Genomic DNA, 18,945 nt, shown 5'->3' on the forward strand with positions numbered 1-18,945 from the left:
GCAGAAGTCTGAAACACCCTTTTTTAGTACAAATTTTGTTCTAGATATTTGCAAAGCATTTCAGATTTCCAAACTTTGCATTTTTTTGTCAGAAAAGTGATACTACTGACAAAGATTTGTATGTCAGGAAATAAATTAGCATATTACTTAAAGCTATACTGCCTTTCAGATTTTTCAAGTGTAGGTCATAAAAAGAATTTTCCCTGACACCCAGTTATTTTTGTTTAGTGGACTGAAAGCTACTGAATTCTAATCACAGACTTACAATTTTTTTAGGTTTTTTTTTAATAGAACAATTAATGAATTTAGGGCCATGTGGCCCTAAATTCTCCACTATTTTTTTTTTTCTTGCTTCACCATGATCCAATTCAAGATACTACGTCATGCATCACGTGGTGGGCTTTCCTCGTTCGCGCAAGGCATTGTGGGATACAAATTTGAAATGGGAGAGAACAATGGTGGATATGTGTGCGAATGAAACCGGAAAGCCCAACTACAGTAACAGAAAGCGAGAAGAAAAGACGTTATGTTGCAAAGGAAAGGAAACGCAGGACCAAACTAATAAACATCTGCGGTCAGCGAGCACCTCGGTGTGATCAGCTGTTCGTTTAGCAACAGAATGATGCAACTGTCAGTGCACGGTCAGGGTAAACCTGTAGATGGCAGTAATGTAACACTGAATGCCAGCTGCTGTAAAACCCTAAAGAAGAAGATGACGACTCAAGTAAGTGTGTGCATGCGCACACAGACTTCCTCTGTCTGCTTGACTGTGCAAAGCGAGCGATTTTCATGCAGATTGTTAGGAAATCCTGTCAAATTAAATAACTTCCCAGCCACAGAATGGCCTAATTTTTTTTTTTTAATATTTAGTGGCTAGAGATAATGAGATGAGAATGAGATGTTTTTAAGATATTCCAAAAATAAACATAATCACAATGACCAAATTCCATAGGGAACTAAATTTCACAGATTTTATGAAATAGAAAGGCCATCTACTTTTTACAGACAACTCTTCAGACAAAAACATAATGAAGGCTGTTGGGTTTTGCTGCACAAATAAGAAGGAAATACGACTTTAGCAGGTTTTCAATAGAACTGTGGCTGGTTCTGCAAGATGCTCAGGAACACTTAAGGCCAATTTATGCTGACAACGCAGTCCTTGCAGATGGCGTCGCAGATGGCGTCTGCATAGCCCCCCCCCCCCCTTGCAGACGCTCTGCGCGCACCTCCCAAAAATTGTGACCACCGCAGAAGCCTCGCAGACAGCGTCGCAGACAAGAGGGCTCTGATTGGTCCACTCTACATCTGCTGTACACGCACTTCCGCTTCCCTACTTTCCCGGTTTGGTTTGTTTTCACGACCGCCATTTTTAAAAACACAAGTGAAGATGGAGCAGCACGAAGAGCGGTTGATCGAGGAAGTGAGGAAGTACATACATCTATACGACTCCAGTTCTAGTCATTATAAATAACCGGAGGATAAACACTCCACTAACCACACCCACCAACTACTCCTAGTGATTTCGCGACTTCGTGCCCCCTTGCATTGTGGCGGTGAATAACATCGCGCACGCCTATTACTCCCCGCTCAACGATAAATTACAACTGTCTGCGAAAAGCTATCTGCGAAAGCCTTGTCGCAAGAGCATGCAGAGGCCCTTAGAGTTCATGGTTAACTTTTGAAGGCATCTTCAGTTTACAGCATTTCTTTGCATGTGCTTTTGCTTATTACCTAAAGAACACAATACCCACAGTTGAAGCATGGTGGTGGTAGCATCATGCTATGGGGATGCTTCTCTTCTCTTCAGCTGGGACTGGGGCTGTAGTCAAGATAGAGGGAATCATGTGTAGCTCCAAATACCAAACTATATTTTGGCACAAAACTTGCACCAAAGGAAAGGCTAAAGCTAGACAGCTGAACATGAAGAAAACTTTCACCTTCCAGCACAATAACAAGCCAAAGCACAAATTCAAGTCAACAGAGGAATGGTGTATTCCTGTGGAATGGTGTAAATGTAGAGTATTCATTTGGAACTAATAGTAGGGTTATCTTATAATGGGTTACAATTAAACAAGAGCCAGCCCTAGCAGACAGAACGGCATGTCGAAGCCAAGGCTGTAATTTCCTGCTTGACACATGATTCAATTATACACCGTGCAAATGTAATCACAGGTTAACACTTACTCCCAAGATCCATGATGCTGGTGTAAAAGCCCAGATCCCAGTACTGTGCCAGTGAAAATTAAAAAAAAAAAAAAACAATAAGGTCAGATATTTTATTTAAAATGTATCTCTGTGCATTGTTTTGTGTAGAAAAATAATGTTTAAAGATGTAAGAAAAGTGACCGGGCGGTTTTAATGGTATGTCTGTAGATGTAGTAATGAATTTGCACCTGATCTTTGCATCCATACAGTAAGTCTTTGTGTAATATGGTGTATCTGTGGAATGTGGAACAGGTGGTGGTGTATGTGTGTGTGTGTGTGTGTGTGTGTGTGTGTGTGTGTGTGTGTGTGGTGGGGGGGTATGAAAAGATTTTTGTTCTGCTACTTCTCTGGATGTCTCTCAGCAAATGAATAATACTGGTCTCTGTCAGGAAAGAATCAGTTAGCAGACCATACATACATACATACATACATACATACATACATACATACATATAATATATGGGTGATTTGGTTATTAATTATGACTTTTTTTTTTCCCTTCAAAAAAAACATCCCTGTACTGAAAAAAATATATATTGCCAGTACATGTTAACACATGGGCGGCACGGTGGTGTAGTGGTTAGCGCTGTCGCCTCACAGCAAGAAGGTCCGGGTTCGAGCCCCGTGGCCGGCGAGGGCCTTTCTGTGTGGAGTTTGCATGTTCTCCCCGTGTCCGCGTGGGTTTCCTCCGGGTGCTCCGGTTTCCCCCACAGTCCAAAGACATGCAGGTTAGGTTAACTGGTGACTCTAAATTGACCGTAGGTGTGAATGTGAGTGTGAATGGTTGTCTGTGTCTATGTGCAGCCCTGTGATGACCTGGTGACTTGTCCAGGGTGTACCCCGCCTTTCGCCCGTAGTCAGCTGGGATAGGCTCCAGCTTGCCTGCGACCCTGTAGAAGGATAAAGCGGCTAGAAATGATGAGATGAGATGTTAACACATTTTTAAATCACCCTGTACGCTGAGCTTGCATGTACATACACATAACAGTATTTGCTTTGTAGATACCTATTTTTGTGCAAGTCGTTAAAACGTGTCTCTGCACTGCTCTGTCTCCCCCTACAGACCTGTTCGATAACTACATGCAGCAGGATGCTCATGAGTTCCTTAACTACCTGCTGAACACGGTGGCAGACATCCTGCAGGAGGAGAAGAAACAGGAGAAACAAAATGGCCGGCTGAAGAACAACGGAAGCGCCGTCACTGCCGAATCTGAGACAGAAAACAAGACCGAATCCACCTGGGTGCATGACATCTTCCAGGGTACGCTGACCAATGAGACGCGCTGCCTCAACTGCGAGACGGTGAGAGCTTCATCTTCATTGCCTGTATGGTTTGTAGCTTCTTAGAGAGTTGGAACTCAGTCTGGCAATATATTTATTTTACCTTTAGTCACTTAAGGGGTGCCTAAAAATAAGTATATGGTGTTTTTTGTTTGGTTGGTTTTTTCCCCCTTCTGTCTTTAGTTTTAACCTTTCCTATCCTCATGTTTTGATTCATCAGAGATGCAGCATCAGGGGACATGGTCATTTCCCCGTGTTAAATTGCTTTACTGTTTTAAAACTCCTGAATTTCTGGAATTGTAGGGGGTTTTTTTGTTTGTTTTTTCATTTGTTCAAAGAATAAAATGGGGAAGCCATGGCCTAATGGTTAGAGAAGCAGCTTTGGGATCAAAAGGTTGCTGGTTTGATTCCCTGGACCAGCAGGAATGGCTCAAGTGCCCTTGAGCAAGGCACCCAACCCCTAACTGCTCCCTAGGCTGCTCTGGGTATGTTGTACGTCGCTCTGGATAACAGCATCTGCTAAATGCCTGTAATGCAATGAATAGACACAATAATGTATCTCGGGTATTTTCAGTCAGATTTGACTAGCGCCCTTGAAATTGTTGATGCACCATTTTAAAAATACACTGCCTGGCCCAAAAAAAAAAAAGTCTCTCAGACACTAATATTTAATTGGACTGCTTTTAGCTTTGATTATGGTGGACATTCTCCATGACATTGTTTCAGCATCCTTATGTGATCTCATAACATTTATTTCCATCCAGAGTTGCATTAATGTTTCGCCAAGATCCCGTATTGACCGTGGGAGAGTCGAACCATTTGGTAAAGTTTTCTCCAGCACGTCCCAAAGATTCTCAGTGGGGTTAAGGTTGGGACTCTGTGGTGGTTAATTCATGTGTGAAAATAATTCCTCATGCTTCCTGAAGCACACTTTTACAATCTGAGCCCTAATGTTATGCCCGTGCCATCAGGGAAGAAAAAATCCATTGATGTGATAACCTTCGGTACCTTCAGGTTGTCAGCTGACTTCATTTTATTGCCCCATAACTTTGCTGAGCCTCAACCTGACCAACTGAAGCAACCACCGATCATAACCCTGCCTCCAGAGGTTTGTACGGCAGCTACTATGCATGATGGTGCATCTCTTCATGCACTTTCTTTCTTACCCTGACACACCCATCACTCTGGAATAGGGTCAGTCTGGACTCCTCAGACCACGTGACCTTTTTCCATTGCTCCAGAGTCCAATCTTTATGCTTCCTAGCAAACTGAGGCCCTGTCCACACGGCAACGGATTCAGGTGAATCTGATAAAATTGTTTATCATTTCGGCCTGGCGTCCACACGGCACCGGCGTTTTGGGTGCCCCAAAACAAAATCTTTTGAGAACGGGTCCCAGAGCGGAAACATCTGGCAACGGCCCCATTGCAAAGTCGTCTGGATGAGTAGAACGGATTTGTTTACGATGACGTCACAACCACATGACTGTCAGTGCTTCACGCCGGGTAGAAGTGTAACGAACCCGATGCAAGTTGTCAACAAATCCTATAACTAGTCCAAACACTGCGGAAGCAGTAACCAAAACCGCGCACCGCCCGTGCGCTTTCCAAAAACAAAACCAATCCCGCCAGCAAAAATGGGGGAAAAAAAGGAGCGATCTCACCTCTTCAGATGTTGGTTTAAGTCCGACAATACATTCCTCAAAAAGGGCGTAGAAGAAAGTAATCTATCAACGTGTAGCATTCAATTTATTCCGGACCATTAAAAAATTCTGGAGGATATCAGAATGTTGGCGTACCGGCTTCCATTTACCCCCATTCATTCCTCTCTCTCTCTCTCTCTCTCCATCTACCCCCGTTCATTCCTCTTTCTGCGTCTTTCATTTTACGCTACTGATTTAATAATCAAAACTTTATGTGGCTAAAGCTACAGAAGAAGGGGTTTATGCGCATGCGTCTACTTCTATTGTTCTGGTGTCTCCGATGGGACCGTCTTACAGCGCACCTAGAGGTGTGGCATGTGTATTGCATCGTTTTCAGCAAGCGTTCCGTTGCCATATGGACCTGAAATGTAACTGAGCCGTTGCCCATGTGGATGCGATATTTAAAAAAAAAAAATCTCATTGCCGTTGTCGTGTGGATGTAGCCTGAAGCCTTTTCTCCTGATTAGCCTCATTAACAAGTGGTTTTCTTATGGACATGCAGATGTTTAGTCCCAATCCTGTGAGATCTCATCACACTGTGAGTGTGGAAATGCTCAGAAAATGTCGGGTTTAACAAGCGAACCTGTCTGTATGTTGATTGAACTAATACAAAAACGTGTGTGTATAGTATAACATATGTAAAGGTAAGAAATACTGCTTATATTAATTGTTGATGCTGTGAGCGGTCACGCTGGTTTGATGTCACTTGCTGAACTCGGTGTTGAGGAGACCGTCCTGAGTTAAGGGGGTGTTTTTTGTTTTTTAAGTTGGAGTTTGAAAGTTACAACCTTTTCGTTGAATACTGTACAGGACTGATGCTAATAAAGTGAGATGATGCAGATAAACTTGACAATCTAAAACCCACACCCCAGAATGATCTGTTTTTGCCAATTACAGGTAAGCAGTAAAGACGAGGACTTCCTAGATTTGTCTGTAGATGTCGAGCAGAACACTTCAATAACACATTGTCTCAGGTATTTACGCAAGCATGATCTAACCAAGAGTGACACTGTCTTTGAGGTTCCAGTGGGGAGATATTTCTTTGTTGGAGTGTTTCTGATTTGTCGTGCCTGCGTGTACAGGGACTTCAGTAACACGGAGACGCTGTGCAGTGAGTATAAGTACTACTGTGAAACCTGCTGCAGCAAGCAAGAGGCCCAGAAACGGTCAGTGGGTTTATCCTGCATTTTGCACTGCACTGATTTCATTTACATCTGTGAATGGTTGATTCTGTGATCACATGCATGAACATCTGATGGTGCCACTAATCCACTAATATATAGGCGAGAGTCTGAGTGTTTGTTTCCTTTTACATATATCAGTGTCTTGCAAAAGTATTCATCCTCATTGGTGTTTGTCCTGTTTTGTCACATTACAAGCTGGAATTAAAATGGATTTTGGGGGGTTAGCACCATTTGATTTACACAACATGCCTACTACTTTAAAGGTGCACATTGTTTTGATTTTTTTTTTTAAATGATGACACAAACAATTAAGATGAAAAAACAGAAATCTGGAGTGTGCATAAGTATTCACGCCTTTTCGTATGAAACCCCTAAATAAGAGCTGGTCCAACCAATTCACTTCATAAGTCACATAATTAGTTGATTAAGATCCACCTGTGTGCAATCAAAGTATCACATGATCTGTCACATGATGTCTGTATAAATCAACCTGTTCTGGAAGGACCCTGACTCTGCTACACTACTAAGCAAGCAACATGAAAACCAAGGAGCCTTCAAACAGGTCAGAGACAAAGTTGTGGAGAAGTATAGATCAGGATTGGGTCATAAATATCCCAAACTTTGAATATCCCAGGGAGCACCATGAAATCCAGTATAGCAAAATTGAAAGAATATGGCACCACTGCAAACCTGACAAGAGAAGGCCATCCACCAAAACTCACAGACCAGGCAAGGAGGGCATTAATCAGAGATGCAACAAAGATAACACTGAAGGAGCTCCAAAGATCCACAGCGGAGATGGGAGTATCTGTCCATAGGACCACTTTAAGCCGTACACTCCACAGAGCGGGGCTTTATAGAAGAGTGGCCAGAAAAGTCATTGCTTAAAAAAATCACGTTTGGAGTTTGCCCAACAGCATGTGGCAGACTCCCCAAACACATGGAAGAAGATTCTCTAGTCAAATGAGACAAAAATTGACCTTTTTGGCCATCATGGGAAATGCCATGTGTGGCGCAACACCCTGAGAACACCATCCCAACAATGAAGCATGGTGGTGGCAGCATCATGCTGTGGGGATGTTTTTCATTTGCAGGGACAGGAAAGCTGGTCAGGACTCAAAGAAAGATGGACAGCACTAAATACAGGACAATTCTGGAGGAAAACCTGTTTGAGTCAGCCAAAAGTTTTTTTGACCGGGACGAAGGTTCACGGTCTAGCAGGACAACGACCCTAAACATACTGCTAAAGCTACACTGGAGTGGTTTAAAGGGAAACATTTAAATGTCTTGTCTGGGCTTTGACTAGGCCATTCCTTTAATCCAGTTGGGAATCTGTGGCATAACTTGAAGATTGCTGTATACCAATGCAACCCATCTAACTTGAAGGAGTTGGAGCAGTTTTGCTTTGAAGAATGGGCAAAAATCCCAGTGGCTAGATGTGCTAAGTTAATAAAGACATACCCCAAGAGACTTGCAGCTGTAATTGTCGCAAAAGGTGGCTCTACAAAGTATTGACTTTGGGGGGGGGTGAATACCTGTGTACACTCCAGATTTCTGTTTTTTCATCTTAATTATTGTTTGTGTCACAATTAAAAAAAAAAAAAACAAAAGCAATGTGCACCTTTAAAGTGGTAGGCATGTTGTGTAAATCAAATGGTGCTAGCCCCCCAAAAAATCCATTTTAATTCCAGCTTGTAATGTGAAAAAACAGGACAAACACCAAGGGGGATGAATACTTTTGCAAGAGTGTGTGTGTGTGTGTGTGTGTGTGTGTGTGTGTGTGTGTGTGTGTGTGTAAAATGTAATGTAATAATATAAGTAAAGAATCAAAGGATAGTGTTAGCATTTGTGCAGGAATTGGCAATGACAAAATTGGAAGAAAATATGGTATTGCTTGATTTTTTTTTTTCTTTTTTGTTTATCGTGTGTGTGTGTGTTGTCTCCTCCAGCATGCGAGTGAAGAAGTTGCCCATGATCTTGGCCCTGCATCTGAAACGCTTTAAGTACATGGAGCAGTTGCAGCGCTACACAAAGCTGAGCTATCGCGTGGTCTTTCCACTCGAGCTACGCCTCTTCAACACATCCGCCGACGCCATCAACCTCGACCGCATGTATGACCTTGTGGCTGTGGTGGTACACTGTGGCAGGTAATACAGTGGGTGCACAGACTTTTACCAAACATCTAAACCCCCTGAAACACCAACGTCTTATGTTGTTGTTGATGTTCTTAAGGTCACAGCACACAGGCTGCATAATTGATGACAAAAATTTAATTCTCAAATCTGCTTGGTCAGAAGGTGTGCGTTATTTTTGTATAACGACATGGCTCGGACAGTAGTTAAGGCTGTAACATGAACGAAAGGTTTATATGCTCTTGTTCTAATATGTAGGCATGTAACGATTCGCCCAATTCATAATTCACAATATTGTGTTCCCAATTTGATTTTTGGAAAAAAAAAATTTAAATGAAGAAAATTTTGTTGCTCAAAAAATGCAACATTTTATTTTTCTATTCTTTATCAACTTGCATATTCCCCTTTAGAAAAAAAAACTTTTGTTTCACTTTCATAATAACTAAAAATAATTTACCCACATTTATAAAGATTGTAGTAAAATGTAATAACCTGTTAACTAAAATATTCCTTTATTTAAAAATAAGTTAGTTAACAAATAGGCCTTTTCTTAATAAACTTTGAACATTTGTACTCCCTCCATTTGCCTCTCTTTTCTTCAGCATTCAGCAGTCTGTAAAAGAGAGCTCTGATTTCTTGTTAAATCTATTTGTACAATCAATCACACAACAGCTCTTTCCCATTTTACATCTGGTTTTGTTTTGTGTGCATTTTCACCACTGAACTCTATATAAAATCTGGAGAGCTCATATATATACGCGCAAGCTGTACAATACTTCCTTTCTGTTTAGGACAGTTGTTGAAACAGGATTATTTTCTCATGTTGTTTGCCATTTTCACTTCATTCTCACAGTCATGTCTGAACAGTATTTATTGGTCACAAGCTGCATGAATATTGTGATCGTGAATTATGTGACCAATAAATATTGTTCAGACATGACTGTGAGAATGAAGTGAAAATGGCAAATAACATGAGAAAATAATCCTGTCTCAACAACTGTCCTAAACAGAAAGGAAATATGGTACAGCCTTTGTGTTGGTAAAATAAGAATAAATAGATGGAGATAGATGGAAAGAACTATACGAAAGAGAAAGATGCACTGTATAAGAGAAAAACTGAAATAACCTCCCTAAAAATAATTATAGTAGTAAAAGAGCCGTTCAAAAAATGATCAGAGACTGAACTGGAAAAGGGGGAAAAAACTAACAGTGAAGGGGAACACTATAAAGATATGTAAGGAATGGGAGTAAAGTTGATAAAATAAAGGGGGGGGAAGGCAGGAGATACTTTTCTTGGGGCAAGTTTGACCGGATATGATGGTTTAACACACAAACCAAATACACACGATGCAAGTGGTAAGATGGCGGCTAGATGACTTCACTCTGACGAGCCTATGAGTGCTCCAGATTTTATATAGAGCTCAGTGGTTTTCACTAGCCTGGGCCCGCCCATCCTAAGTGTGACGCAACACGGGGACCTGTTGCGAACTTAGTCTGGCAAGGCAAGCTATCTCCAGCTCTTCCAAGCTCCCGAAAAATCGGGAGCTAATCAGCTTTGAGCATCTCCAACGGCCCTGGGTAGAGGCGTGTTCAAGGCAGTGACGTAGTAGAACTGCGACCGGAAGCCATAGATTGTTTACAGAATCTATGCCGGAAGCGCTTCATTCACTAGAAACATTACGAACATGGAGCAGTGGCAAGCCTTTGGCACAGTGGTAGATGCTGTATTGAAAGCATTCAACGGGAAGTTCTCATTGAAAACGGAGCAAAGAGCAGCCCTGGAGGTATTTATCTTCTTCCTGTTACTCAAGCAGTTTCCGTCGCGTCACATACGTCAGAGGAAAGAGTGATGTGATTGGTTTAAGCTTCGTCACAGCCTTTTCTGGCTTCGACCAGTAGCAAACTGAGGCATTTCAGGGAGGCGGGTCAACCACGCGCTTTGGGAAACGGTTGGGCTTAATATCTTTGCCAGACCAATGCTCGCAGAGCTTTGAAGTTGCGTTAGCCAGACTAGGTTTTCACACCTTTAGAACTGTGCTACTTCCGCCTATAGTGAAGTCACGTGTATTCCTGCTGTTGTATGTTATTGCACTCTCTGCTGTCTAAACTGCACAATTATAGCTAGGAAAAAAAACCTAAGATTACACAGTTTGATGATTATCACGATTCATTTTTTAAATTTAATCGATTCAAATCATCATAAATCTGTATCACAGTTTATTGTTGCATGATATATTATTACATGCCTACTAATACGTTGTTGTTTCCATAGTAACAGCTCATTCACAGGGACTTGTACAGCAGATGCTCCATATAATCGAAGACTAATAATACAGATTAAATGTTTTTGTTTAACAAAGTAAAACATGTCATTGATGTGGTGGCTTTTTTTTTTTGTTGTTAGGAGACATTTATTTAACATAGGAGTTCTGAGTGTAAACGCTTTGTAACGGTCATGGTGCTTTCCGTAAGTTTCCCAGCATGAGAAAGCCGAGAGAGACTGATTATCGTGACTATAATGTAATTGCGAACAGGAACTAACTTGTCTCTTGGGCATTCCACAACATTGAACTAAAACATAAAATGTGCAATGTGTCCTCCATTTAAAAAATTAAACATTGAACTTATTGGAAAATCGCTGTGGTATAAGTGGAATTACACACTCCAGTCCATGCTGTTATACAGAAATCATATATTTTGGGGTGGCATGCTTTACGATGTGCTGCATCATATCCCCCGGCATGCATTATTTTCATATAACTGCACCGTGTGTTTTTCCTTACGTAGCATAACTGTTTTGGTGTAGGAAGGCTTTTAGATGTACTGTTGACTTACACTATACACACACACACATCATCATCTTGTGCATTGTCTTGTGATAGTGGGCCAAACAGAGGACACTACATAACAATAGTGAAGAGTCATGGCTTCTGGCTGCTGTTTGATGATGACATTGTGGAGGTGTGTATATGCCCTTATGACCTGCCATTTAGAAGAACTTTGCCAAATATGTGTGTTCGTAATCAACTCTTTCTTCCTTTCTCCCACACAGAAAATTGATGCACAGGCAATAGAGGAGTTCTATGGTTTGACCTCCGACATCTCTAAGAACTCTGAGTCAGGCTACATCCTTTTCTATCAGTCTCGGGAGTGACAGGATCCGGGGATGAACAAAGAGCGAACAAAGAGCAAAGGATGGAAAGTAGGGGACAAAACAATTGGAAGAAATGTAGCTCAATCACTAACACCATGCAATCCACACCACAGCCCACTTTCACACACTCGCACTCAGGAGCAAATTCTGAAAGCTGTGCCAATAGCACTCTAACCTCATTTTTGCCAATACTACATTTCCCAGAATGCCCTCTACATCACCACTGCATTCTGGAGGGGGGGGCTGTGTGGTGGGGTGGGAGGGATGCATCCAAACTGACCCTCGGTCAGTCACCTGCATATAGAAGGCACTTTATGAACAAAAAGCATCAACGTACATAATGACATACTACAAAAGCAGCAAAAGAACAACATATTGAATGACACCACTCTTGTCAAGATCTTGAAAGGAAGGAATCAAACTGATCTCACCATCTAGCCATCGGGAATCATCCGCTCCCAGAGCTGAGTCCTCCTTCACTTTTTTTCAACGTTTTAGGGTCCTTCTCTTTGGAGATCAGTGTGGTTTCCTTGGCACAGATGTATGTATGAACAGGATGTTTTAATTTATACATTTGTGTATTATATGTGTCTGTTCAGTCCTCCAATTCTGATTTCTCACAAAGACGTTCCCGTTGAATTATCCAAATGCAGCCAACAATGAATGAATGTTTGTTACCTCTTTATCATATTGGACAGTTAAGACTTTTGGCTTGCGTTATCTGCCCAGGTATGAAATCATGGCCTTTTTATTTTACTAAAGCAAAGTATCTCTTTATTTCCACCCAGTTTGCTATTGGGGTTTAGTTGCATTCTGTGCATTCGCTGCATCGTGGAGCACTATAGGAAGAACGGGGTAATTATTGGGGAAGTTTTCACATACAGTGTCTGGTAAATACATTTTGATGGACCAAGATAAAGGTAAAGGTTTTGAGTATGTTCATATTTAAGACAATTCTCTGGTCTAGTCTGATAATTTTCTGGCATTAAAACCTTCCTGAGAGAAAATGGGCCATTGCTGCTATATATATACTCTTTAAATCTAAATCTGCATGACAGTCACCGGGCCATGAATATCTCAGGTCAACAAAGTCATTCCTGCCTTACATCAGCAGCAAACCATGACAGGCAGAAAGACATTCATCCATTGAAAGTTACATTTAAACTCACAATGATACTCCTATGGAGCCATGATTCAAGGCTGTAGCTCTGTTATTGCATCGTCTTTTCCTTATGTAACACACCTGTTATCCAACCACCGTTGTGCTTGGTGTTGCAGAGGAAACTAGGTAAATTGTTATTCAGATTATGCAGACACATCTGCTTACAGGTTAAAGATGTAATAAATGTAGAGATATACAGTATATGCTGATGAGCACTGATCACCATTTCACTGCACTCATATAAACGTTCCCTCTTATACAGAGGAAAGTCGATGAAAAAGCTCCTACTTTGACCCCAGATCTCCAGTGCTTTGACTGTCTTAGGTCAAGTGAAGCAGTTATAACAATTTCAAGAAAATCCTGTCAGCATTTATCTGGAGTGCAATTCAGATTCCATTATGCCATCTTGCACACCGCTTAAATATTTCACTGATCTGAAATGATGGTCGTTATGTTTTCTTAATGTAGTATAATAATATAAGCCCAAATCAGAAAAAGGTGGGATGGTATGGAAAATGCAAATAAAAAAAGAAAGCAGTGATTGATTTCTAAATTTACTTTGACTTGTATTTTATTGCAGACAGAATGAACCTAAGATATTTCATATTTTATCTGGTCAACTTCATTTCATTTGTTAATATACATCCATTCCTGCATTTCAGGTCTGCAACACATTACAAAAAAAGTTGGGACGGGGGCAATTTAGGGCTAGTAACGAGGTAAAACGATTAAATAATGATGTGATTTGAAACAGGTGATTGTAATCATAATCTGATACAAAATCAGTATCCAGGTAAAGCTTAGTCTTTGAGAAGCAAAGATGGGCTAAGGATCTCCACTTTGTCAACAAATGGGTGAGAAAATGTATTGAAATGTTTAAAAACAGTGTACCTCAAAGAAAGATATGAAGAGATTGGGATCTTTCATCCTCTGTGGTGCATAAAATCATGAAACGATGCAAAGAATCTGGAGGAATTTCAGTGTGTAAAGGGCAAGGGCTCAAGCCTAAGCTGAACACCGGTGATCTCTGATCCCTTAGACGGCACTGCATCAAGAACGGTCATTCATGTATAGCTGATATAACCACATGGGCTCGGGATTACTTTGGCAAACGTTTGCCAAGCACTGCAATATGGAGTTACATCCACAAACGCCAGTTAAAACTTTTACTGTGCAAAAAGGGAGCCTTATGTTAACTGTGTCCAGAAGCGCCATCGACTTCTCGAAGCTCAGAGGCATCTGGGATGGACCATCACACAGTGTATTGTGGTCAGATGAATCCATATTCCAGGTAATTTTTGGAAGAAATGGATGCCACTTGCTCTGGACCAAAGCCGAAAAGAATCATCCAGACTGTTACCAGCAGCAAGTCCAAAAGCCAAGGCGTGTCATGGTATGGGGTTGTGTCAGTGCCCTTGGCAAAGGTAACTTGCACTTCTGTGATGGAGCATTAATGCAGAAAAGTACATTGAGATTTTGGAGCAGCATATGTAGCCTTCAAGATGACAGAGATATTTCAACAAGACAGTACAACACCACATTCTGCACACATTACTTACAAAGGCGTGGCTGTGGAAGGAGAGGGTGCCTACCCCTCTGTCCCCAATAGAGAACGTGTGGTGTATTCTGAAATGAAAAATATGACACTGACGACCCTGTACTGTTGTATATGGAATCAATTTTGTGCCAAAATGTTCATACAATACTTTTGAAATATCAAACAAAAACAACAAATCAAAATACAAAAAAAGAGTCAATTTTTTTAGACTGGCAAACAAATTATTCGTGTAATCGTGCAAAATATCAGTCTATTACTCTTCAGAAACCTTTTATTTTTGTTCCGCGTCTTTCTCAGTTTTGTTTGACGTAATTTATTTTGGTTGCGATTCCAGCTTTCTCGTTTGCGCTCCCTGACTTTTTGCTTGCAGTTTTGGCACAAACTTCCCGTGTGGGCGGGCTGTCCAGGAATGCATTCCCATTGGCTAACTTGTGTTTGACTGACAGTTACGCTCAGCCATTCCCTACTCGGATTCTGGCGGACTGTTTGACGAGTGACCGATCCACTGACGGTAAACAAGGATCGAGTGGACTTCAGTGGCAACTATGATATTGAATTTACACTTTGTTGAATTAATTCAATATCATAGTCGCCACTGAAGTCCACTCGATCCTTGTTTACCGTCAATGGATCGGTCACTCGTCAAACAGTCCGCCAAAATCCGAGTAGGAAATGGCCACAACAGCTTCCGGGGGAATGGCTGAGCGTAGCTGTCAGTCAAACACAAGTTAGCCAATGGGAATGCATTCCTGGACAGCCCACCCACACGGGAAGTTTGTGCCAAAACTGCAAGCAAAAAGTCAGGGAGCGCAAACGAGAAAGCTGGAATCGCAACCAAAATAAGTTACATCAAACAAAACTGAGAAAGACACGGAACAAAAATAAAAGGTTTCTGAAGAGTAATAGACTGATATTTTGCACGATTACACAAATAATTTGTTTGCCAGTCTAAAAAAATCGACTTTTTTTTTTTTCTTTTTTTGTATTTTGATTTGTCGTTTTTGTTTGATATTTCAAAAGTATTGTATGAACATTTTGGCACAAAATTGATTCCATAGTTGTATACCTTTTAGACCTGTTTACAGGAAGAATGGGACAAAATAACACCTGAAATGCTTCATCACTTGGTGTCTTAAGTGTTGTGAGAAGGAATAGGAACATTATAAAGTGGTAAATGTCCCAACTCATTTTGAAATGTTTTATTTTGATTAAAAAAAAAACTCATGAAGGAAGACATCAAATAATGTGCTGTTGTATTGTTTTGAGTGCAATACAGGTCAAAGATTATTTACAAATCATTGTTTTCAGATTTAATTTCAACATACCATCCCAACTTTTTTTTTTTTAATTTGGGGTGGAGGAGAAGGAGAGGATGTCTGTATTCGGTACATTTTAAGGCTTTTCTGAGATCAGTTAACACTAAGGGAACAGTTTCAGAAGCTGATCCTAGTTCAGCACTAATGGATTACATCAAGATCTTGTAATGAGTTTAAGTCAACCCACTCATGATGGCTGCTATGGACCCTCAAATAGAAACGCACAATTTATCGAATTAGAAAATATGAAGGGCATTTTTTTTAATGTGAATTTGTGGAGAGTCTATGGCTTTAGGGAGAGAACAACTGAATACCTAGTTGGTTGAGAGAAATATTTTTGCATGACAGGCTTATCTCCGACTGAATTTGACTGTGTGTATAATGAACTGAGCTTAGCAAAGTGAAACTATAGGGAAAAAAGATTAACATTCCTTTCCATGCTCCTGTGCTTTTTGTTAAATCAAGGACAATAATATTGGACTTGTATTATTAATAATTCTTGATTTGCACCTTTATTTGTCTCTCTGTGTGTTTTTCATGTTTTATTTATGACCTCATATTCTCACTCTCTGCTCATTAAAGATTCCATGAGCACCACTGAATGTACCAGCTGATGGAATATTAATAAGGTAAAGGATGTTGTATTGGAATTGAGACTGAAAGTAGTCTGGGAGTGAATTTGACAAATCAACGTACAAGTTAAATTTAAAAAAAGGCAATATGTGAAATATGCTCACAAAATGAAAATGTCCTCCTGCTCCACTGGTTCACTGCACATTCTATGTACTGGCTGGTAAAGCCCATATTTGTGACATGAAATGCAAATGGAACACACATGTTGGACATCAATTATGACATAATTGTTATTAACATCATTAATCACTAATTACAGTACGAAGGTAATGATGTACATGAGTAGACATGTATTTCCAGGAAATATAGGCTGCAGTTGATTCTGAAGGGATTCATTTTAAGGTACAGTTTAATATTAGGAATTGTTATACATACGGGCCACTTTTTCCATGGAATAAAAACATGTATTCTGTTCCCTTCGAGTGGGTTTATTGATGGCATGCACTATTGTTATCATATCGCTTATCCTCCATGTATTACACCACTCTCCCCAATGGAGAATGAGCGTGCAATATTGCTATAATATTGCACATTGTCAAGACAACACGACGTCGCACGTCGGAGCTGATGCGAAGATCCAATGAGACAACTTTTCTGCTGTGCACGCGCAGAATCATTTCTTTGTCGGCCGGGAAAGAGAGACAACGAGGCTAATCCAGTGCTAGGTTTAAGCAGTAAATACTGTAAATAAACTGAAACTAAAAAGATGTGCTGAACACCCAAAAGGCTACCAAAACTTCATTATATATTCTTCATGCATATTTACAAGAGAAAAACATACCAATGTACATCAAAAAACTGGAAAAGAGACACATTGGAGATGTAAAACTTCCACGCTAGTGAGTGACTGTGACAGTTTGTAAACAAACATGCCAGCAAGGTTTGCTTCATTAAAAGCGGAAGATTTTGAGAGAATTTTGGCTGCCAGATCACGCCACTGTGTGTAGTTGTCAATTGTTAATTTTAAAAGGGAGTAAATTACACAGCGGAAAATAATAATAATAATAATAATAATCGGCTTGACTGCGCTAACATTGGCCTGCGCTAACACTACACCAGCTAGAAGGTAACTGGACTGCTAGCAGCACCAAGTTGCAAGTAAGCTCGCGTTGGCCTTCACTAACGCTACTGCTACACCGGCTGGAAGCTAACTGCACTGCAGCACTAACCGCACCGAGTTGTGGGTAAGCTAGCATCAGCCTTCGCTAACACTATTGCTACAGTGGCTGGAAACTAACTGGACTGCAGCACTAACAGCACCAAGTCACAGGTAAGCTAGCGTTGGCATTTGCTAATGCTACTGCTGCGCCGGCTGGAAGCTAACTGGACTACCGTGTTAACAGCACAGAGTCACGAGTTGGCCTTCGAGCGTTGGCCTTCAAGAATGCTGATATGAAGAGTGTGTATGTACTATTATAATAATAATAATATTGGCTGGCTTTTTTTCGTGGTCTATCAGATATATTCCATTCAGCTAGCACAATATTGAATGAGTCGAAGACGAGTTCAATATCATGCTAGCTGAATGGAATATATCTGATAGACCACGAAAAAATGCCAGCCAATATTATTTAAATATAATGTTTCTTACTTGGACTTGTAGGTGAATCCACCTATTGACGTGGTTATACACAGTATTCATTCAGCAAAAGAATATCCATCATCTGTAGCCGCTTATCCTGTCCTACAGGGTCACAGGAGCCTATCCCAGCTGACTATGGGCGAAAGGCGGGGTACACCCTGGACAAGTCACCAGGTCATCGCAGGGCTGACACATAGACACAGACAGCCATTCACGCTCACATTCACACCTACAGTCAATTTAGAGCCACCAATTAGCCTAACCTGCATGTTTTTGGACTGTGGGGGAAACCTGAGCACCCGGAGGAAACCCACGCGGACACGGGGAGAACATGCAAACTCCACACAGAAAGGCTCTCGTTGGCTGCTGGGCTCGAACCCAGAACCTTCTTGCTGTGAGGCGACAGTGCTAACCACTACACCACCATGCCACCCTGTCCATCAATCATTCCGTTTGTAATTGACCACTTTGAAGTGCACTATAGGGCCAAAAGTTTGTGGACACCTGACCATTACTTCCAGATGTGGTTGTTGCCGCAAAGTTGGAAGCATACAATTGTATAAAATGTCTTTGAATGCTGTAACATTAAAATTTACCTTCACTGGAACCAAGAGGCCTAAACCTGTTCCAGCATGACACTGCTCCTGTGCACAAAACGAGCTCCATGAAGACATGGTTTGTCAAGGTTGGAGTGGAAGAACTTGAGTGTCCTGCAGGGAGCCCTGACCTCAACCTCACTGAACACCTTTGGGATGAACTAGAACCTCAGACCTCTTCACCAATATCAGCAGTGCCTGATCTTACTAATGATCTTGTGATTGAATGATCATAAATCCTCACAGTGACACTCAAATCTAATGAAAAGCCTTGACATAAGAGGGGAGGTTAATATAACAGCAAAGGGGGACTAAATTTAGAATGGGATATTCAGCAAGCACATAGGAATCTGATGGTGAGGTGTCCACAAGCTTTTGGTCATAAAGTGTAAACGCTTTTCCTCAGTCCATACTCTGCAAACGGCTGTCAGCGGTGGTCCC

The 18,945-nt window shown here is 41.1% G+C and overlaps 1 protein-coding gene across 2 annotated transcripts in view; it reads left to right on the forward strand.

The window, feature by feature from the left end:
* The window catches only part of usp46 (ubiquitin specific peptidase 46), a 48,799-nt gene extending 36,135 nt beyond the window's left edge, over window positions 1-12,664 (forward strand). For both annotated transcript variants that reach the window (XM_060917397.1, XM_060917398.1), the window contains exons 4-9: window positions 3,269-3,507; window positions 6,085-6,161; window positions 6,270-6,353; window positions 8,321-8,518; window positions 11,386-11,464; window positions 11,556-12,664. In XM_060917397.1, the coding sequence (XP_060773380.1) occupies window positions 3,269-3,507; window positions 6,085-6,161; window positions 6,270-6,353; window positions 8,321-8,518; window positions 11,386-11,464; window positions 11,556-11,657 (779 nt within the window). In that variant the 3' untranslated portion in view covers window positions 11,658-12,664. The remainder of the gene's footprint in view (window positions 1-3,268; window positions 3,508-6,084; window positions 6,162-6,269; window positions 6,354-8,320; window positions 8,519-11,385; window positions 11,465-11,555) is intronic.
* The last annotated feature ends 6,281 nt before the right edge of the window (window positions 12,665-18,945 follow it).

This window comes from Neoarius graeffei, chromosome 3, assembly GCF_027579695.1.
Source record: "Neoarius graeffei isolate fNeoGra1 chromosome 3, fNeoGra1.pri, whole genome shotgun sequence".
Lineage (NCBI taxonomy): Eukaryota > Metazoa > Chordata > Actinopteri > Siluriformes > Ariidae > Neoarius > Neoarius graeffei.